The sequence below is a fragment of the Apostichopus japonicus genome, chromosome 21 (assembly GCF_037975245.1).
Source record: "Apostichopus japonicus isolate 1M-3 chromosome 21, ASM3797524v1, whole genome shotgun sequence".
NCBI lineage: Eukaryota > Metazoa > Echinodermata > Holothuroidea > Aspidochirotida > Stichopodidae > Apostichopus > Apostichopus japonicus.
The window spans coordinates 19734910-19756896 of NC_092581.1; the positions used below are offsets into that span (position 1 = coordinate 19734910).

The window sequence follows — 21987 nt, forward strand, 5'->3', positions numbered from 1 at the left end:
CTACACATGTTTTTCGTATTGGTAAAAATTTTCTTTCGAAAACTGCCCGGAATACCTTGGATTTTTACCTAGAAGTTTCCTTGTAGGATTTCTAGACGTTCCAACAGCCTATTACAGCCTGATAAGTATCCTTTTCTTTTAGGGAAGGGAGTTTTGGGGGCTGTTTTTATGTCCATGGCTCACAATTCTGATGAGGAAGGTATGTATATGCAGTGCCATGTGAACACTTATATTAGGTATTAAAGGAGCATAATTATGGATTTGAATGTGCAAAGTATATATGCATTATTTTTCCATTATTTATCTTAAATTTTGCTGGCATATCTGGGGACATTAGTAACTTTTAGGTAACTCAGCTGGAATGTTTTGAACTTAATAAAGTAATTAGTTTCACAAGTTGATGGTCTGAAAGACACTATCACAAAATTACAAATTAATATTAAGATTATCATTTCAAGTGTTGTATGTTAACTCATTATATGGCTCCAGTGGATATGTTGAGGCGCAATCTCAAGTCAGCAAAAACAGCTGGTTTGCCCATCAGTCTAAAACAAGGGAATGGCATGTCAAGTTTCTAAAAGCAACTCGACTCAGTTTAAAGCAATCCCCTCCCCTATAACCCCCTCCCACCCCTTTCTCTCCCACTCATCTTCCTTCCTATCTTCTGAACTGCCCTCTTCTTTGAGCTCTCCTCTCCAGTCCTCTCCCCTCCCCTCCCATCCACTCCTCTCCTCTCCCCTCCTCTGCCATTACTACTCATGATGTCTTTGTAACAAGAGCTTGTTTTTTAATTCACAGAGGCGCTAGCCAGGGCGCAGAGAAGTAACATCTCACATGACAGACTCAGGCACAACAGTTCTCCAGATATGTCTGGTCGAGGTCCAGAGGAAGTCGAGCAGAGACATAGAAAGATGAGTGCTGGGCAAAAGGTGGCATCCACCCTTAGGAGTCTGGTCTCAGGCAAATCAAAACCAAATGAAAAAGTCAGCAGTAAAGGTGAGATTCCACACAAAATGTGAAAAATATTTACTGAATTTATAGTGGTGAGATTCAGAATCACTACCCATCGCAGACCCAAATTACCCAAATAATTACTTTTAATCGAATAGTAATTTCTAGGCTGAGCAAATATTCAAATTTGTTTTGGTTTTCTATGCATCACTGATCATAGCAACCCAGTGTTTTTCCTTTGGGTGTGTGTGTGGGGGGAGGGGGGTGTGAGGGGGGGCATGAGAGGAATCCCTTTTCAGATGTATTGCCTTGGTTTTAAAAGCAACATCAGTCTATAAATGGCTGGTTGGTTCTTCAGAGATATTTCGTGATTATCAAAACTTGATACCGTTCATTTGACTTATAAGGTCAATTGTACGAGAACATTGATGCGAGACTTAATCCAGTTGTGATATTCCCCTGTTTGAAAATAAAAACAACAAGTCTGGCAAGCGTTATATCTGCTGGTTAATAGTCCTCTCTAGCTGTTGTCCTCTGCTTGCCATCTTCCATCAATCAATCAATCAAATAATCCAGAGTCCCCCTTTGAGCTTCCTCCTAGCGAACGTGACAGAAACAGAATTTTCAGGGAAAAACAATCATTCCGTGAGTAACTAGGCAGAAGGGACATACCTTATGGTGTGATAAACTGCCCATGCCATGCATTATGAGCATAAAAAAGACCATTCTTGTTCTCTCATGGAGTAGGAACTCAATTATTTGCAAGGTTTGAAGCACTGAAGTTTGCACAGTATCTGCTTTAATACAGTTAGTCAATACCGTTCCCATAAACTGCCCATGCACATTATGAACGTAATAAGACCATTTTTGTTCTCTCATGGAGTAGGAACTCAGTTTGTTTTTGCAAGGTCTGAAGCACTGAAGTTTGCACAGTATCTTCTACAATACTGTTAGTCATTAGTGTTTCTTTCAAGTTTCAACCTCCAAATGTGATTACCACGGTTACATGAAAGCCTAATACCTTGACTCGAAACTGTGATTTCTGCTTAGACGGACAATAGATGTGAAACCTAAACAAAAAGGAATTGCTTATATGGCATCAACTTTCACCAAAACTTGTCTGCCTTGCCATCAGTTTAACATTGTCTTGTAAAATTTTGAACACAAAAGATTGTCTGAAACTTATGAATACATAACCTTTAAGTATTCCAAAGCTTAAAATATGCATTGTCAACATGCCATAAAAAAAAAAATTTGGGGGGGGGGGCCATTTTATAGAGAGAAAAAAAATTCAAACTGGTTGTAATGCTTTAAACAGGTTTTGCTATAAAATTGGTCAGGATTTTCTCTTTTGAGAGAATAGAAGAAGAGAAAAAAAAATGTAAATTTCACATTAAATTCTCTCTACACCAGGTGACAATGCTCCGGAAATAAAGAATGCTGCCGACCTAAATTTGCCTCAAGAAGAGATTCTGGAAATACTGAATGCTGTTAGTAGTCACAGCATGACTCAAGATGAAGCTATTCACGAGGTGAGCCATCCTCCCAGAGTCTGATATACTCATCTACTTTAACAGATAACAGTCTTTCCTGTGTATGTATGTAAATATATATATATGTAAATATATATATATGTAAATATATAGGTAAATATATATATATGTAAATATGTATATGTATATATATATATTTAAATATATATATATTTAAATATATATATAGATAAATATATTTAAATATATATATATATATATATATATATATATATATGTATATATATATATATATATATATATATATATATATATATATATATATATATTTATATATATATAGAGAGAGATATATACAAAACAGAACTAGTATTGTTCGATACAGGTGACAAGCGCCTACAGTGGAATTACGACCCTCCTTACTGGTTTCGCACCTCTGGACATACATCAGCGTTCATAGCCTAGTGGTTAGGGTGGCCGAATATAAAGCTGGAGGCCTGGGTTCGAATCCCGGTGGAGGCTGGAAGTTTTTTCACTCTTCTGGATTTTCGAAATAACTACGATTTCAATTATATAGATATATAGATGTATATTTTAAAGGGGTATTCTGGTGACAAGCATTGTGAAACATATTGAATAGAAAGGTATTCTACACTGCTGGTTGAAACCCTTGTTGATTTATCCTTGAAACCTGTTACATTTGGAGTGTTTGCATAGCTCTCAAAGCTTTCTGTACTTAGAATTTCAACAAAGTGTATTTTGTTTTTGTGTAAATATTCTTTGTGCTTGTGAATGATTGACAAATTATAAAGAAAGACTGAAGACATTTTTTGCTGAAGTGCCCTGATGACATCATCCTTTCTGCTGGTGCCAGATGCAAACATCACTAAATTGTCAACAATTTTCAAAATACATATATTTGCAATACAAAATGCTGTGAGGATGTGGTTTTCACAGTTAGATTAATAAATCAGCAATCAACTTTAGCTACCAGAAAATGCTTTTAAAACAAGACCCACTTGTCATTAAAACATTTCCCACCACCAAAGTACATTAGTACACCAAAAAATATTGTTAGTTTCTTGCATATTAAAGTTAACCAAATTGTTGTAAAATTTCAAAATTGTCTATATACAGAACAAGAGCAATGCAAAGGAAAAACATTAGTTCAAGACTTCCATCTTGATGGCTGGTTTGGTTGCTGAGATGTGAAATCTTATTTTGAATTATTTCATGTCATAGATGGAGAATACATCCAATTACCTTTATTTTGAATTATTTTTCACTTATACAATTAGGAAACACCCCATCCCTCCCCTCACCCTTATGATGGGTGTCGGCCAAATCCAAAAAACTTTGTGTAACCAAGAATTATACCCAATTTTCCATTTGATAAAACCCAGAAAAAGGGAGGGAAGGAATTTCAGGATAAAGTTGGCTATATATTAAGTAAATCAACGATGAAAAACTGACAGGGAAAAGATTGGCCTTCTCCATAGGACCCCCCCCCCCCACTCAAATAACCTCTTAGATTAATCCAGTCAGTGAGTTGGCACATGTGTGAGCAACTAAATGACCTTGTTTCAATCCCCCAACATTTCAATGCCTCTACTTTTGGTATTAAGTACAACATAAAGTCAAATTTCTAAATTTATTTATTTATTTTATTCTTTTATTTATTTTTCGTTTTTGACATTCCTGATACTTTTAAAGATGAAGCTTGTGTACATTTTACAGCCAGCTTATGACCTATATTGGTGTGGAATTTTAGCATTAAAATACTTGCAAATGATATCATTTTTTTTAAAAAACCGCTGTAAAAGTCCAACAGCACTTTGGCATATGATACCTAAGAAGGCTTACGCTAATATTTCTTTATAGTTGTTTTAGACTGACTTTGGTGTCGTGGAGTATCACGCCACGCATCGACTGATTGCACCTTACTGTGCGTGGAGGAAAGTTACATCCAAGCAGCTTTCATTGACAAGACATAGTTATCCGAGTAAAGAGGGCAAACAAAATGCAAAACAGTGGGGAAAAACTTTATAGCAAATATTTTTACGGACGGAGTGAAACGCAAAACAGTGGAAACATTTTTAATAGCGAATGTTTTTACATATTAAAAGAGGACGAGAGTGTTCTAAATTGTATGTCAACTTTAACGACCTTTTGCCAAAAAAATATTAAATGTTATTTTCCTTCTCTGGAATTGATATTTAGAGACCACGTCCTTCTTCCTCACAGGTTGAGTGACATTGCCTTTTGCAGATTTGAGTACCGATTACCTCTGAGTGTCGAAATATTTTTGGCTTACCCGAGTCACTCTTACCGACCTTGCAGAATTCTCTGAGGGGGACGGTGAATTTTAAGGTCGGCAGTGACTATAATACGGAATGCAATGTCGGTAACTGTTACTATTATGGTTAGGTTCGTCCAACACGACAGCTTCGTGCAGAACAAATATTTGTAGTTAATTTTGTAATTAATAACGATATTTTCTTGAATACTATTTGATACTCACCTTTGTTTAATCAACAGGCTCAAATGCGGGCATTAAGAAGAGAAAAGGAAAAGGTAATTTACATATAATTCTACATGCTTGAACTTGGATCGGATATTTAATCCCTTTTGTAAAGCAAGTTTTTGCATTAATTTGTTTGTACGTTCTGTGAATTTTTGACAAACGACCGAGGAAAACTCATATACATGTACGTTGTAAAGTGTCCTACTATAAAGACAACTTCTAGAATGTGTGGGACCAAAAGAACGTTACCTAGCCAACTATTAACGATAAGTTAGTACCAGACTTGCGGCCTGGGTACCACAGTACCAGTACAAGTAGAATTCCCCTCGATATGAGAATTTCCATGTAAGACAATGAGGGAGTTTATGAGTACTACGAAATAGCAAAACTAGGGGTACTAGATTTCCAGAATGCCCCCATGGGAGGTAAGGGTAAGGGGAGTTCAAGTACAACAGACTATACTAGAATACAAAGTACCAAATAAAAGACTCAACTGCAGGTTTGCCTGTCACTCTGGGAAAGGGGCAGAGGCAGGGGATGGGGAAAGGGAGGGCAAAGGTGAGGAAAGGGAAAGACATGGGGAGGGGAGGGGAAGGGGAAGTGTAGGTAAGAGGGAGGTTAGAGTTAGGGGAGTTCAAGTACAGGACAAGTATGAATACAAAGTATAAATACAGACTCAACTTAAAGTTTGCCTGTGATTCCAATAGCTGATCTTATAATACAAGTTCACACACAGTAGTAGCTGTACGGTTTTAATTTTTTTTATATATCAATAAATATTTCAGGTGATACCTAACCAGACAGCTTTCTATAAATTATGATATCTGATGATCATCTTCAAGTAACAAGAGTGTCTGCCATCCTGATCTATGTTTACCATGTTTACAAAATGACATGCCAAGAACAAAAACTGAGACACAAGTTTTGGAATTTTTAAAAATGATTTTACGGCTCTTTTCATTATTAAACGGGAAGTGAAAGTGGAGATTAATCACGCTCAATGATGGTTGTCACGGGATTTTAGTGTCAAGTACTTATTCAAATCAAAAGTCGACAAATTGGAAATGAAAAAAAAAGTGAAGGATATGGTTTGTGACAGTAAAGTGGTTTTATTTTAGCAATATCAGTCTAATCAAAATCATTTATAATGATGAAATATGTTTAAAAGATTCTCTGTTGAATAATCTCTTTCATTGGTGCTTCAACAAAAGAGAGAGAAGATCCCCCACCCCTACCCCCACCCCCAGAAACAGACTATTAATCTAGTCAGAGTGAAGTAAAGATGTTAAAAAATAAAGTTAATAACTAACAAAATAATCGCTGACCAGTCCATATCTTAGAGAAATAAACCAAATTTTCGAAGCAAAATAATTATCTTGTGTTTTTTTAACTTTTGTGCTCTTGTGGCACATGACTCAAATTCAGTATATATTTTCCTGTTTATGGATAAACTCTGTATTAGAAACAGCATGCTGCTTGAATGAATGTATCCTTTTAATTCTCAAGTAGCAATTACTCCATTAAAAATCAACGTACTGAAGGCTGGATGAGCTTGATCTCAACCCACTTTTGCAATTCTAACTTTGGGAGATTGAACATTACAAATTTTAAAGCAATGCAATAATCCATATCGTTGAGACAAAAACAAAACGAAACCTAAATGATTTTAAATCAAACTTAAACCCTCAATTTTGATTGGTTTTCACCCATGTTTATTAGAGGCCCTTTGAATATTTAATTAGCTGAATTTATTTTCACCCCCATTTCAAGCACACTGTTCTCCTTTAATTCTAATTCCATAGCTGTTGTTTATACTTTGAAGTGCTTTTTAGTCAGTTCACCTCATCCTACTTGTCGTCATCTCATTAGGCGCACAATTTGCATACAGGATCGTTATCGTTCTGCAACACTCTACCTCATATCTCTGCTTAAAACTGTAGAGAGACCTTCCTACGCCTATTATGCGATCATTTAACCATCCACCTCATCGGAGAGATTTGAACTCAAACAGTTTTTACCTTTTCTGAGCCTAATTTTTCCTAACCTTTTGATTTAATTGCTGCTATCAGAGGATCTGACAATCAGTTGTTTCCAATTTATTTTTGGGAAACAAGTTGTTGTTTGTGTTCTTTTTGAAGACCCACACGTACAGTAGGGGGGCGGGGGGCGGGGGGAGGGGGCTCTTAGATCAAAGATTGATCTGATTTGAAAGTCTCATTGTCTGTTGAGTTGTACAATTGCCATGTATTTATTCATAGACCAATAATCTAACTTAAAGATAGAGATAGAAAAAAAAACCATCTTGACTTCTCCCAGACTGGCGAGTTAGACAACGTTTAGAGCATCACACACAATATTTTATGTCCCACACATTTATGTAATCTATTGTTATATGATATTTTACATAATTTGTAAACCTTTGGAGTTGATAGACTTGTTTCATTGTGTCTGGGTTTTATGTTGGTTTTGTGCTGATTCTTCAATAGTTTAATTTAGTATTTATTAAATCTTGTGGTTGATTTAGCCTTGGAATGTGATACATTTGGAATGTGTAGTGTTCTCTCTATTGCAAATTTTGCAAAACTGCAAACCTTATTCATCTCTTTTTTTTTGGTAGAAATGTTATTTTCCTCACTGGATAAATGATTAAATATTGTAGAGAGGGGGGAAAAAATAATTTTTCTGCTTACAGGTAATTGCCTTTGATGACATCAGTGCCATTTGAAAAGTTGTCACCTTGGAAACATAAAGCTGAACCCACAAGATGAATTTCATATTTAGGACAACCCTCTTCTCTTTCTAGTTTTTTCTGTATTTTTTCTTTCCTAAATGATATGGTTGTGTGATTCCTTCCCTCCCCCCTTCCAATCTGTCCAATCTTTTCTCAGTTATAGAAAGAAAAGCACTTGTGGGGTGGGGGAGGGGGGATGTTTATAGGCATGAAAAACATAGCCAGAGGCAGAAGTAATCTTGAGGCCATTGTCAGAGGTCTTTTGTAAAATTAAAAGCTCCATGTAAGGAAGTGACAATTGTCCATTGTTGAGAATCCTTGAAAGTTAACAAAATAAATACAGTTTATCTCACCCTGCATGTTGAGGTCCTCCTCCCACACAGATGATAATGAGCAGGCAAATGGTCCAATTTATGCCTCATTTCTCGACATTACGTTTCATGGATTGTGTTTACATCTCACAAAAAAAACAAAAATTGTCTTTTTCCCCTCAAAAAAAGCCTGCAGGTACATTTTGTGTCGAATTGTATTGTATAAATCTCCCAAAAATAACCGAACAATTTCTTACGAAACGATAACATTTATTGATCATCCTCAAGACATGATTATTCATATGAGCTTTTAGTTGATTGATCATTTTCCACGATTTTTTGATATTCAAGAGACCAAAAGAAGAAGCTGGCAAATAAACAGCATATTTTGTATCATTTTCTGTCATTTTATACTTTAACCTTAACACGCACAGATAATAATCGTGTTGGGGTCGAGGGCCATTTAGGTTTGCAGCTTTATGGTAACCTATCATCATCTTTATCAAAATGAATAATCAGGATTGATTTTAAGCTCTGAATCTGATTTTGTTTTACTTTTAACATATTAGCATTTTCATATTTTTCCTCCCAACAGTGTATTAGTGTTTTGTTTGATATATATATATATATCTATATATTTATATTCATATATATATAGATATTGGATAATATAAAATATATAATAGCATTCACTACAGGTCATCATCATGTGATGGACAATGTTCTGGTTTTTGTATTGAATCCATGGTAACCTTCAAATTCATCCTTTTTTTTCATTTTATACTCTCTCTTCCTTTTCTCATCACTCCGTAAGGGCCGAAACCAATCTGTACTTTAGATATACACTGACATTAAAAGTAAACAAATTCTAACTTTGATACCATTTGCCCTCTACAGAAAAGTAAACTTGCAAATTCCATAAAGAAAAACTTTGCGAAGCGTGTGGAACGTCCATCGGAAGGCCGCCACAAAATATCTTCCTCCGAAGAACACCTCTTGCCTGGGACATCTGCTTCAGGTGAGTGAAAATATTAAATAACACTTCACAGAGACGGTGAAATTAGTATATATTTTACAACAATGTATAGAGCGAAATTTGATGACAGAAACAAATGTTTTTCCGTGTAATTTTATTTTATTTTTTGCTCCATGGTCCAAATTTAGTTATTCTTTCCATCTGGATATTTCCAAATGCCCTTAGTGTGTTTTTGTTTTGTTTTAGACTTTTAGTGTATGTCAAGCAGATTATGCTAGGATCATCTTAAATATTTATATAAAATAAGCTACTTGTCTATGTAAAAGTTGTCCTTTGTGAGTTTCATCAATTCTAGATAGAGATGTACTTTGAAACTACAGCTGGAATATCATGTGTATATAATTGCCTAACCCAGTCGATAAGAAAAGTTCAGAATGTTAGATGGCTGAGCCTTTTACTTCCAAGAGCCACATGCTAGCTGCCTCGTTGTTCCCTCAGGTGCCGTTGAAAAGAGAAACAGCTTCACGTGAGCTGACGCTCATCCAGGGTTGTCAACCAGATAAGGTTTCGAATGTTTTTCTTCCTCAACTCTAGGGTTCAATAAATAGCAGTGATATGAGTGGTAGGTCATTAGCCTTTCATATTACAACCCTAATAAATTTATTCACAAAACGAGTATCGGTCGTAGCTTTTGTAAAAAAAAATTGTCACTTTACGCCTTGAATTTTGAGAACTTGTTGCGTTAATTGTTGAGTTTTGAATTCTTTCGCTCTGTCCTTCAGATACTTCTTCCATACAAGATGAGGGCACAACAACTCCACCGGATTTCTTCGAGCTGAGTCCGACTCCGCAGAAGGAATACTCTCGGAAGATCTACAACGATGTCTTCGGAGACGACCCGCCAAAGAGGGCGCCAGAGAACCGAGTTTCCATGGATTCGATTGGCTCTATAGACTCTACGGAATTGGAAACCGATTTCGAATCAAACTCAAGACGATCGAGTGAAGTTCAAACAGATGTGATCAGAGATGAAGGAAGTTTGAATGAAAGTCGAAAAGTTCAGAACCAATCCCAGCAGGTAATCTTCACTTTAAGGAAGACAAACTATTGAAATGTGATTGAGATGACTCAAGCAATCCATAGCCTAGTACAATTTGGGGTGCGGGGGGGGGGGGGGGGGGACTGGGAGAGGGATGGGAGGGGTAGAAAGGGGGAGAATCAGGGTGCTTACAAAGTCATAGAAAAATTGGATGATTTTTGTAAAAGTATTTCTATCTTAGTCTCTTATTCCTCCTTATATTTGCCATCTCATGTTGTACTTAAACGGAGGTGGAATTTCATAGTTTTGTCAGGGAAGAGCGATTGCATTTTATTTTGTAAGAAAAATGAAGAAACTCTGTATTTTTTTATTAAATCTACTATAAAAAGCTAATATGTGAGTCTTATCACCATGCAATATCCAACCAGCTTGGTACTCCAAAGAGATTGATCAAACTTTTAAGCCACAACTGGTCAAATTAAGCTCTCTTTAATATTTAATTAAATATGATTTCTTTGTTCAGCAGATTATTGATATGAAGTAAGAAATTGACTCTCAAACTCTTTTGGGGGGTCTCCATGTCACTGGTTTTCTTTTCGCATTTAAAAACAGACAAATTAGCGACCCTGATATTCCACGAGCCTTGTCAACGTTTCTGTTTTTCATTTTGTTTAAATTTGAATGCAACTCGACCCAGTACAGATCAAGAGAACCGTATTCTTTCTAAATGAAACGTAAAAGCTACTCCTTAATAATAAAAACAAATGACTGTGTGACATGAAGTTCATCACCAATGTTGTCGATTTGATAAATTTGACCAAACCTACTGATTGATTTTCCAAAGAGGATCACAATTGATCGAACTGAACCACACCTCCAGAGTATTTTTTTAATTCTTTGTCAAGAGCTGAAACCTAGCATGCAATTACAGAGTTCAACAGGTTTCAAAACTATTTTTATTGCTTTTTTGTTCTTCCTCACGTTTTCTTCTCTTAAAACTTTAATCACAGCCAAATATCCCCCATTTTTTTCTTTCTTAAATAATCAGGAAGACCAAATTACTTTGAAATACGAAGCATTTGTATGGGCAGTCTTCATTTGAGCTGTATTAAATCAAACATTTAATAGTAATTGGGACGGGGTTGAGTATATGCCACATAATCCACTCTCTGTAGTACCTCATTTTTAAGTGTTTGTTTATGTTCAATACCATTTCCCTCAGTTGTTCTCTTTCGTTTCGTCAGATCTGTGTTCATTTTAAACATGTTTTCTCTTTCAGGTAGTTGACCCCGTACAGGCTCATACCAACACGTTAGAGTCCAATGCCAGCAGTACGAGTTATCATAGCACCAACAGTGGAGGTAAGCCAATTGAATACCACTTGTTTCATCATTTAAACATGGGTGACAAAACCAGTGGGGTGGGGGAGGGGTGGCTGACAGGAGGAGCTGGGGAAGGGAGGGAGGACAGGAGGGAGGAAGGGAGGACAGAAGGGGCTGGGGGAGGGATGGAAAACAGGAGGGGATGGGGGGGCAGGAAGGACAGGAGAAGTGGCTGACAGGAGGGGCTGTGGGAGGGGCTGTGGGAGGGAATCAGGGGTTGGGGGAGGGAGGGATGGAGGACAGGAGGGGGTGGAAGTATTATGACATGTATGTTCCCTCCTTTCCCAAATTTCTGACCAACTCCGGTAAAAACATTATGTAACATTAGTATACAAGTGTATATTCCAAAATATTAGGTATGCTGTACACATTTATACCACTATGCCTCTCAGACACACACACAAAAAAAAGCAGAAAAGGAAAGTTAAAAAGGCTGATGGCCATGCAAAGTTAGATTGAAACTTTATAACTACATTTTATAACAATTATAGAAAGAAGTATGGAAGTGAGAAATAGGAGAGGAAGATAAGGGGTTCAAAGGTTGGTTATTCAAGTTATGTCCCCCATCCCCCCTACTAAAAAATGGACTATCCCATCTATAAAACTTCAAACTTCACCAATTTCTGGGTCACATTACTTTTGGTTCACTGCTTAAATGTATCCTTCCAAATCAACCATTTCAGAAATTGATCAGCTTCCTCTTCTTGAAAGTGGGTGAGGTCAGAGGCAGCAAGCTATGTTGAAACTTTCCAAACATCTTGGGTTTTGTAGATGGGTTAATGTATTTTTTTGAGGACAGGTTGAGGGGGTTGTGGGCAGTCGGGGAAGTGTGAAAGTCTTGCTGGTGAATGCGGAAAGCGAAGAAATGTTTGAGCTCGTGCATAACAGGGTTAGATGAGATAAAGCTGTGAGCATTAGCGAAAACAGACCTAACGAACCGAAAAACACAATTAACATTGCAAGGCTCTATGGAATATATCAATCCCTTTCATTTGGTGTTCATTAAGGTGTGAATATTGTGGGTTTTTCTTCCTTTTTGTTTTTTCACGTTGAACAGGGATTTTCGGCAGTTGTTACTCAACGACTCGCAGTGATTCTAGTTACTGGACCATTAGCAGCTCAGGTTATCATTGTTTAACTGTCAATAACCATAAGATACACTTAAGAGACTGCTCATGGCATTAGCTAAGGGATTACTGTATTATAAAAGTCTGCAAAGACTGGTCTAGATATGCTTTATTTGAGGGAGTGGAGGAAATGTGGAGGCGGGGAGGAGGTGAATGGGTGTGAAAAGGGTAGGGAGAATAGCAGAGCAAGTTTTGTCTCATAAATATGTTTTTTCTTTTCTTCTGTGAAGAAGATTAATTTTTCAAATTTCTCCCAAAATAATCTTGATCAGATTTTCCAAAAATGTGGGAGGGTGATGGTGGGGGAGATAAGGGGGTGGGAGGTTAGTCGGATCAAATGATTGGCTGTTGTAATAGGAAGTGGGCAAGTAATTTGCGCCAAGTTTGGAAATGTACATTTCTACTACGGCCTCCTCCTCTTGTGAGGTTCAGTGCCTTCGTGTTGGTTTTGAGACAGCCATGTTGAAGATTGTCAGGCGATGTTTATTAGGTTGTAGAGGAGCCTGTGGATATTTAATACTGACAACACGCATAGGAAGTTGTCCAGCTTCCTTAATGATGGACAAATTGCTGTAGACTAAATGTTGATTGGCGGTATAACAAGACAATTTGTCTAGTGGATTGGGTCGTTAAAGAAGGATGTTGGAAGCCTTGTCAAATAATTACAAGTCTTCCAAACCTGGTAACTTAATCTTATTCCATGAGCAGTCAGTCAAATGCAGTGTCACTGATTAAAATAATGAGAATAATAATAATAATTAATTAATTAATAATAAACTGATTAACTTTTGTTTTCATGTGGAAAACGACTAACATTGTTTAACAAGATTTAGTTTTAATCATTCTTCCTCTTCTGCTTTGTGAATTAACAAGTTTGCTGTAAGTTTTATAAAACACTACTCATACAGCTGTTTGTTTCATTATGATTTTTTTTTCCTTAAATCATTAATTCTGACCTCCATAGATCGCTGGATGGGTTTGTCATGCTATCCTTTATTTATCGTCCGGAAAAGCTTCAAATACTGTCTTGTCTTTAAGTCCAAAGTAATTTAGCTCAAGATAGAGATAAATTATCTCATTATTGACGGCTGGTATTAGCCTTATATAGTTAATATGATGCAGAAATAATAAGTTGTTGACCTGCTTAGCTACACAGTGTTCACTAAATCTTTTATTTAAATCAATATCCCATTTAACCAGTTGACGCTATCTGTGAATGATTTTTAAATTTTACATTGACGTCTCAAACTTAAACCTATCAATGGTTGTTGTTATCCTTGTTGTTGTTTTTTGTTAACAATTTTTGTTTTGTTTTTTAACAAACATGTTTTTGGCTCTGTAACTTTTGTGAGGTAGAGAATTAACCTAATTTGAGGATAAAATTTATGATGTCTTGAACCTATGAGTTTCATGCAAGGGGTGATGTATGTTTTAAACTCATTGTTGGATAAAATATTTGTGACGACTCGGGCGTTTATGCGGTATGTGTAATATGATATTGTCATATGACCTCAATTAATAATAATAATGAATTAGTAAAGTATATTTGAAGTTGTCAGGTAGATGAGAGAATGTATCTGTCTGTGAAGATCACGTTTTAGGTAAAATCTTAGAAACAGTTCCATGATAGCATTGGTATTAGAACGGACCCATACTGCAGGATTATATGTGGAACATTTAAACATACCCACATTGCAGAATGTTTATGGGGAACATTATAGCATGCCCACATTGCAGGCATTTAATTAGGAACATTACATACACATTTATTCTACTGCCATAGTATCAGGAACATTAAAACATGCCTATGCTTCAGTTGTTGTATTAAGAACATTAGAACATACCCACATTGAAGGTATTATATTAGGAACATTACATACACATTTATTCTACTACCATAGTATCAGGAACATTAAAACATGCCTATGCTTCAGTTGTTGTATTAAGAACATTAGAACATACCCACATTGCAGGGCAAACCCAAATTGCAGGCATTGTATTAGAAACATTACATACACATACTACTGCCATAGCAACATGAACATTAAAACATGCTCATTCTACCGTCAGTAAGAATATACCAGAAATCAATAAGTGACGTAAGCTACAAGCGATACAAAGAAGTTAGTCGCATATTAACAAAAAGTTTTAAGAAGTTTAATTTTATTGCAGTCACGAATGTTAGGTCTTAGTGAAAGGAAAAGTTTAATATCACTGACTGTTGAGTTGTTGACATCACCGAAAGTAACTACAGACACATGCAACAAGTCATAAAAATAAATCCACCCTAAATATAAAGTTAATTAATAGGGTAAATGAATAACTGAATACTTGACTGACAAACAAAGTTTGGCCAAACAATTCGTTTGCATTTTTCCATTGTTTATAATGTATCGGCACCTCTCTGAATGTCACCTTCTTGTTGAAACAAATGACTATATTGGAATCCCTGCCAACTAAGGGCTGGATAGCTCTGTTGGGAAGTAAACGCACGACTTGTAAACCCTGTGGTTCCCTGCTTGGAAACCCCTTCTAGCCATAAATGTTTCTTTCCATAAACTCAATTGTTCTCCCACCCTTAGAGCTGTTACAAAACATTCCCCCCCCCCCCATCCACGTGCTTGCGAATTTCAGATAAATGTAATCTGATATGTTTGCAATAGCAGCGTCACTGCCTACATATCTATATATCTCTTTGTTTCTTTCTAATTAGCTATAACGTTATGTGAAGTAGGAACCGAAACCCTGCTACAGCTGTAAAGGGCTTTTTCCCAACACCATAAAATGTTGGCACCTGTGCCCAGTCTGAAAACTACCCTTTCACACGCACACACACAGTTTTTGTAACTTTCTCGTTTGTGTTGAGTTTGAGCCATGCTTGTTTACTCAAGCTTATGATGCTTGCTTGCTTTGGCCTCGGTTGAATGATAACAAATTTACAATCTAGTTTGTGTCAATACATGTTACAAATGCTGTATTAGAAGCTGTATCTTGACTTTGAAAAGCTACAGAAACAGAAAATAAAAATAAAAACACCTTTTGTGTATTTGTATTGCTGACCTGATTAAAATGCCTAAGTTCATTTCTATCTTTTCGCTGTGGAAAATGACTTTTGTGGGAAAGTTGTGGTTGAATGTAGTTTCTGGGATCACGAGAGAGGGTGGCCCAAATTTCTTATTTTAAAAAAAAAATGTAATCCTAATAAGTGCCCAATGAAAGAGAGAGAGAGGGATCATATATTATTTCTGTGGAAGTATCAAAAATGCCCAAGATCTCCACAAGTTAGCATATCACAGAGCAGTATCAAAAAGCACACATGAACTTACTTTTACATCTTCTTCCCTTAAAATTTAGTCAACATTTTGCAGATTTTTTATCTTCAAATGGATGTAAACTTTTTCCATGGATGTCAAAATTGTAACTGTCTTATTTTTCTTTCATGACTATACTGTTATGCAGCAAGGCTATAGGAGGCTGCAGCCGGGCTATGTGGGAGTTAACATATTGTGCTCCACAGTTACACACAGTAGGCCATGCATTTTCTTAAAACAGGCAATGCTGATCTGAGGAGGTAGTCTCTATTGTTTGATATCGAGTCAGCCTTGCTGCGGGGGATTAGCAGCTGCTGCAGGGGGGTTGCAGCTGATGCAGCTCTTCTCCTTAACACTGTCCCTTATACCGTGACCGTACAGTGCTTGTTACACACAAAAGTTACACACAATAGGCCATGTATTTTCACAAAACAGGCACTGCTGATCTGAGGAGGTAGTCTCTATTGATATTGAGTCAGCCTTGCTGCAGGGTGTTTGCAGCTGCTGCAGCTTTTCTCCTTGACACTGTCCCTTATACAATTACTGTACAGTGCTTGTTACACACACAATAGTTACACACAATAGGCCATGTATTTTCACAAAACAGGCACTGCTGATCTGAGGAGGTAGTCTCTATTGTTTGATATCAGGTCAGCCTTGCTGCAGGGGGGTTGCAGCTGCTGCAGCTTTTCTCCTTGACACTGTGCCTGATACCGTGACTGTACACAGATATCAGGGACAGTGCTTGTTACATGTACTTCTCTTGTGCGTTTGTGTCATTTGTGTCATTAAATAACCGGGAATAGTTTGTGGTCCAATTTTATTTAGCAATTTAGCTCAGTGGTTAACCCCGGTGCCTTTCAATCATAAGGTCCCCAGTTCGAGTCACTCCAAGATTAATGTATGTCCTCCAGTTACAGAGTTGTTGACAATCTTGCGGCTTTGATAAGCCAATGAGACTTCTTCACGAGTTCTTGCTTGCAGGAGGATCGAAAATACATACATACATTTAGAAAACTCTGAATAATGTTTGCTTATAAAAAATACTACAGTCTCTGTGTTACACAAAAAAAGGTGTACAGGGGATTTTGAATTTTTATGGTAATTTGACCATTTTCAATAATAATTTTTGTGAAAATTATTCCCCATATAGTGCAGTATTCCAGGATATATGACAGGATTTATGTGAATGGTTGGGGGTTGGATCAGGATATTTCAGATGACAGATATTCAGTTAATCTAAGGATATGCTTTAGTGTTACATTTAATACACACAGATATGCCATTGCTATCTATTTGTCAATGTATGATGTTCGTTTCAGTCTCGTTGCATTCAGTATTTCGCCAACTCTGAAATTGGCCTCTCACTTGGAAAGTTAAAACCCTACAAATGTTTCTCATGTCTCCTGTAATTTACTTCATATCAAACAGTTTTTCTGTTTTCTACTTAAAACAAGAAACTTGTGTTCTTTTATGGTCTTATAAAGTATCATATTACAAGTGCAAGTTTCATTGCGATTGAAAACGAACTCACGAGGGAGTAACAACTGTTTGTAAAAAATGATGAACACTTGTAGCCAAAGAAGAGTTTTAGAATGTGGGTTATGAGTTTACTGGAACATTTGTGTAGCTATCATTGACACCATACTCATATCATTGCTGACAGCTGACAACGCATGCTGAATTTAAAATAGGATTCAAGTAGAATTTGAAAAAAAACCACAGCAAAATAAACAAATTGAATTTGATATGAAGCCTTTCCTAGTACGCTGTAAGTTTCATCCCATGAGGGTTAAAGAAACTTAAATATCAAGTCTTCTTCTTCTGTGTTTTTTTTTATTTTTTTGTTTTCGTTGCAATCATATCAAATATTGTAACTAAGAGCTAAAATTTGTGTCAAAGATGTCAGGTCTGATAGTTGTTGAGTGCTACACTTTTAGTTCATATTTCTCTTTTTGTAATTAGTAAATGTTTATTTTTCTGTTCTTGTTTGTAGAATCTTTTGGAGCAAGACACAGTGCCTCTGTTCAAACGCAAACAGCTGATGGACCACCGGAGAACTACATCGCAATCGGCCAAGTTACGTCAGACTATACGCCCAATCCCTTCAGGGGACATCTTACTCTAAAGGTAGGTCCCACTTAAGGGATTAGTGTTGGAAGAATGGGGAAGGGGAGGGGTGATTAGTGTTGGAAGAATGGGGGAGGGGGGTTGAGGTAAATCTGCAATCGGCCGAGTTACGTCAGACTATACGCCCAATCCTTTCAGGGGACATCTTACTCTAAAGGTAGGTCCCACTTAAGGGATTAGTTTTGGAAGAATGGGGAAGGGGGGGTGATTAGTGTTGGAAGAATGGGGGAGGGGGGGTTGAGGTAACTCTGCAATCTGCCGATTTACGTCAGACTATACGCCAATCCCTTCAGGGGGCATCTTACTCTAAAGGTAGGCCCCACTTAAGGGATTAGTGTTTGGAAGAATGGGGGGAGGGGGGTGGGGTTGAGGTAACTCTGGAAGTAAGATGGGAGGGGATGAGGGAAGGGTAAGACTCTTCTGTCTGAGGATGAGGGAAGAGGTAAGGGTAAGAAGGGTAAAGTGAATTTATGATAATTCTGCTTGTTGAGTTAATAGTTAATAAGAGTAGCAGATTGCGTTTGCAAGGCAGTGTCTCCCACCATGAAAGTGAATGAAAACCAAACTTGATTGTACAATACTTATAATAGTACTGTAAAAGATTCTTTTAATCTTATTATGTAAATTACCTGTTCATTAGCATGTGTGGCTGGTTATTATGATTAAGCAACATGTGTTTCTTTTTTATGCTGTTATGTTTTCGTTTATTCGTATAAAAGCAAGGAGCTACTGTATTCCTAGCGTTTTTCTTCCTTTTTAAGATCTTGAGTTTTGTACACCTTGTGAACCTGTGCTCCACACTTTGCCTGATTATCATAGTTCATAAGTAAAGAAGTCCATATAAGTCTATGTAAACGATATATTAAGAGGTGTTTGTATTCCTTGAGGAGTATTGTTCTTACTGTAAATTAAAGCCAATAAACAGAGGTTTCACTAATCACTAGACTCTAGCACATCTGAAAATCTAGAACGGTGTGGTCATCATCCAGCCTCCTGCTGTATGTATCCAGACACCCTTACCTGCTAGCTAAGGAAACAAGATGTTGAGTCTAGAGGTCCCAGAAATGATAATTAAAGGATGTATAATCTCACTGTACAGCTCTGCCATCTACCACACAGTGTGTGTATGCGTTTGTTTTGTATTCTGAGGACTTGAACAAAAGAATTCCAGGTCCTCGGATGTGATTTCTAAAGAAACACCATGTCCTCGCAAGAATTCTGTTGTTGTGGGGTATTGTTAAGGTTAGGGTATGTGGATTTGAACAATGGAAAAGACAATGGGGTCCTCGGTCTGAATGTGAAACACAGCTGGATGTGTGTGTGTGTGTAAATACTGTTTGCTCAAACGCTTTGTCTGCCTATGCAACTCTTGTTCATCTTGCATTGATGTTATATATCTTTATATGTATTTATATACATATCTAGTCTTTACTCTTTGTCTTTCAACAGAAAGGAGATTTAGTTTACATAACATATACTAGTGAAGACAAGACCTCTGGAGAAGGTGTCTGTAACAATAAGAAGGGGGTATTCAAGTATAGACACATCCAAATACTTACCGAAGAAGAGCTGAAGGACATGGATAAGGAAAAGAACCTCAAATCCCCCGAAGCGGTCTTAAACTTAAACAGCGTGAAGGAACTGTTGAAGAGGATTAACTGCGGGGTAAGATTTTTATCATCAGGGATTAGGGGGAACAAATAAGTGAGAACAAAACATTTCATTTCATTCATGTGATAAGAAAAACTGTAGGAACTCACTTGATAGAGAAGATGGACTAGTTTTCTAAAGGTCACCGGTACCAATCTTATTCCATTGGAAAAAATCAAAAGTCAAATGTGAGCCTTTGTATTTGAAGAGTTAAAAAAGAGGGGAAGAAACTTGTATTTCTATGAAATGTTTGCCTGAAGTGTCGGGTCGTATTATTGATGAATTGATCAAATAATAAACTTGTCACCACACACAACTGCGGGACTCTCCCTTTAGACGAGGTAACTGATAGTAGAGGCTACCTTCAGTAGGTAACCAGTATTACCTGCACTCAAAATCACCATAGCAACTTTTCTGGTAAAATCCAAAATGGCAAACCAACTGTAAAACGATAATTGGATTTGATATTTTACTTTATAATCGTCTTTGTTTTTTTAGAGCTATTATGTTCGATTCAAGTTGTTAGGAGTGGATACCTTGGAACATTTCAAGAATTTGTCGGAGGATTACTTAGATATGCTCGGAGTTACGGACGACATGCACCGCCTTAAACTGCTGACTGCCAGAGATATCATCAAAGATCCAGACAGAGGTAACCAGAATATCATGTAGCATAAACTGCTAGAACAAAATACTTTCAAGAGGATCATGTTGTGTAGCTATTAGTATACAAAGTTGGCTGTATTTTGCTTATTAAATGGGACTTTGTAATGACAGAAAAAATGCTAGATATGCCCCAAAATGGCCACATTGGGCTTATGGGCAAGATAGGATCCAACTTTTTTCTGTTGTTATTTTCTCGATTGATTTGAATCGAATCAAATGGATCTAGGATACATCGGGAATATTTTTGTTACGTTTTCGGGTGAAATTCTGTAACTGTAATTGCTGCTTTTAGTACCCCTCTGTCCAACTCAGGGAGTGTTAGCTCAGTGGTTAACGCCAGTGCCTTTCAATCATAAAGTCCCGAGTTCGAGTCACTCCAAGATTAATGTATGTCGTCCAGTTACAGAGTTGTTGACAATTGACAATTCATGGACGTTAAATATACTTTGGTTGAATCGGTCAGCTTGTGGCTTTGATAAGCCAATGATGGCTTCTTCACAAGTTCCTGCTTGCAGGAGGATCTAAAATACATACATTCATACATACAACTTGTTTAATTGTTGTTCACTGTTTCTTACTTTTCAGTTCAAAATTTAGATCCAGAGCTGGAGCAGGAGTTCCTCTCTGATTCAGCTCATCAGGACCCTGGGGACGGAGACGATTCGGGCGTGGCTGAAGACATGGCCAGACTGCAGCTCAGCCCCAGGGACTCGGGATGCTACCCTCACATGGATCCAGGGGCCGACAGGGAATTCAACCTGCTGGGTGCAGAGGCTGTCATCAGTGAGGAAGACACCAATGATAGTTTACTGAGTGAATGGGGTATGGGAGCGGTGCTACAAAGGAGAAGAACTAACTCCATGGAGAAAGAGATTAAAAACATTAATTCCAATAATTCCAATGTGATTGGACAATTGGATTGGTGCGAAGATGGTCACGTCCTCAGGATGACGTTACCTGGTAGTTCCACCCATAGACCCCTGGGGGGTGTTCCTTGCGGGCATGAGGGTAAATTTGGTCAGGAGAGGGGGTACAGTCCACCATTGAGGGGGGCGGGCGTGCTTAAATCCAGTGGGGATATCACTGGAGTGGACTTGCTTAAGAACCATCCCATCAACGAACAGAGGTACAGTACCAACAGATATGAGCGGCCATGGGCCGATGGCAGCTCTGAGGATGTGTGGGGTACTGTCCCCAGGCACAGGGTACCACATGGGGCGCACTCAAGACACGAGGAAATGCACCGACAAACCATATCCCAGCTTCCTCATTCGCCACCCTTAAAACTCTCTGAAGATTCTTTATACTTTCGGAGTTCTTCCTTAGAGGAGCCCCTGTTTCAGACTCAGGTTTGGGCCGGGAGTTCCATACATCCCTCGCCGACTCACCCAAACACATTGAACTTGAGCCGGAAAACCAGGGTGAACATTAAGAGGCGGAAATCAAGAAGCGTCTCGCCTCATAAGAGAGGCCAACTCAGACACGGGGCCTTGTCTCATACCACTGTGTATTCATCTCCTACTCTAGGACTACGCAAACTGGGAAAGGGGGGAAGGCTCATCCCAACCACTCGGGAGAAACTCATCGAGAGAAAGTTAGAGAAGAAGCTAAGACACGACGGGGTCGACTTAAGAGATGAGCCGTATTCAGATAAGGTAAGTGGCCTCTACTTTTCTTTTGCAACTATCAATATGTC

General features: G+C 37.6%; 1 protein-coding gene across 9 annotated transcripts in view; it reads left to right on the forward strand.

Moving 5' to 3' along the window:
• LOC139962519 (SAM and SH3 domain-containing protein 1-like) overlaps positions 1–21987 on the forward strand; it is a 106236-nt gene that overhangs the window by 77436 nt on the left and 6813 nt on the right. For 7 of the 9 annotated variants that reach the window (XM_071962545.1, XM_071962550.1, XM_071962549.1 and 4 more), the window contains 11 exons: positions 799–996; positions 2365–2483; positions 4983–5018; positions 8908–9028; positions 9769–10064; positions 11305–11386; positions 12465–12530; positions 17842–17975; positions 19425–19640; positions 20124–20277; positions 20877–21946. In XM_071962545.1, the coding sequence (XP_071818646.1) occupies positions 799–996; positions 2365–2483; positions 4983–5018; positions 8908–9028; positions 9769–10064; positions 11305–11386; positions 12465–12530; positions 17842–17975; positions 19425–19640; positions 20124–20277; positions 20877–21946 (2492 nt within the window). Of the gene's footprint in view, positions 1–77; positions 200–798; positions 997–2364; positions 2484–4982; positions 5019–8907; positions 9029–9768; positions 10065–11304; positions 11387–12464; positions 12531–17841; positions 17976–19424; positions 19641–20123; positions 20278–20876; positions 21947–21987 lie in introns of those variants that run through there. The other 2 variants (XM_071962554.1, XM_071962546.1) reach the window with 2 other exon arrangements.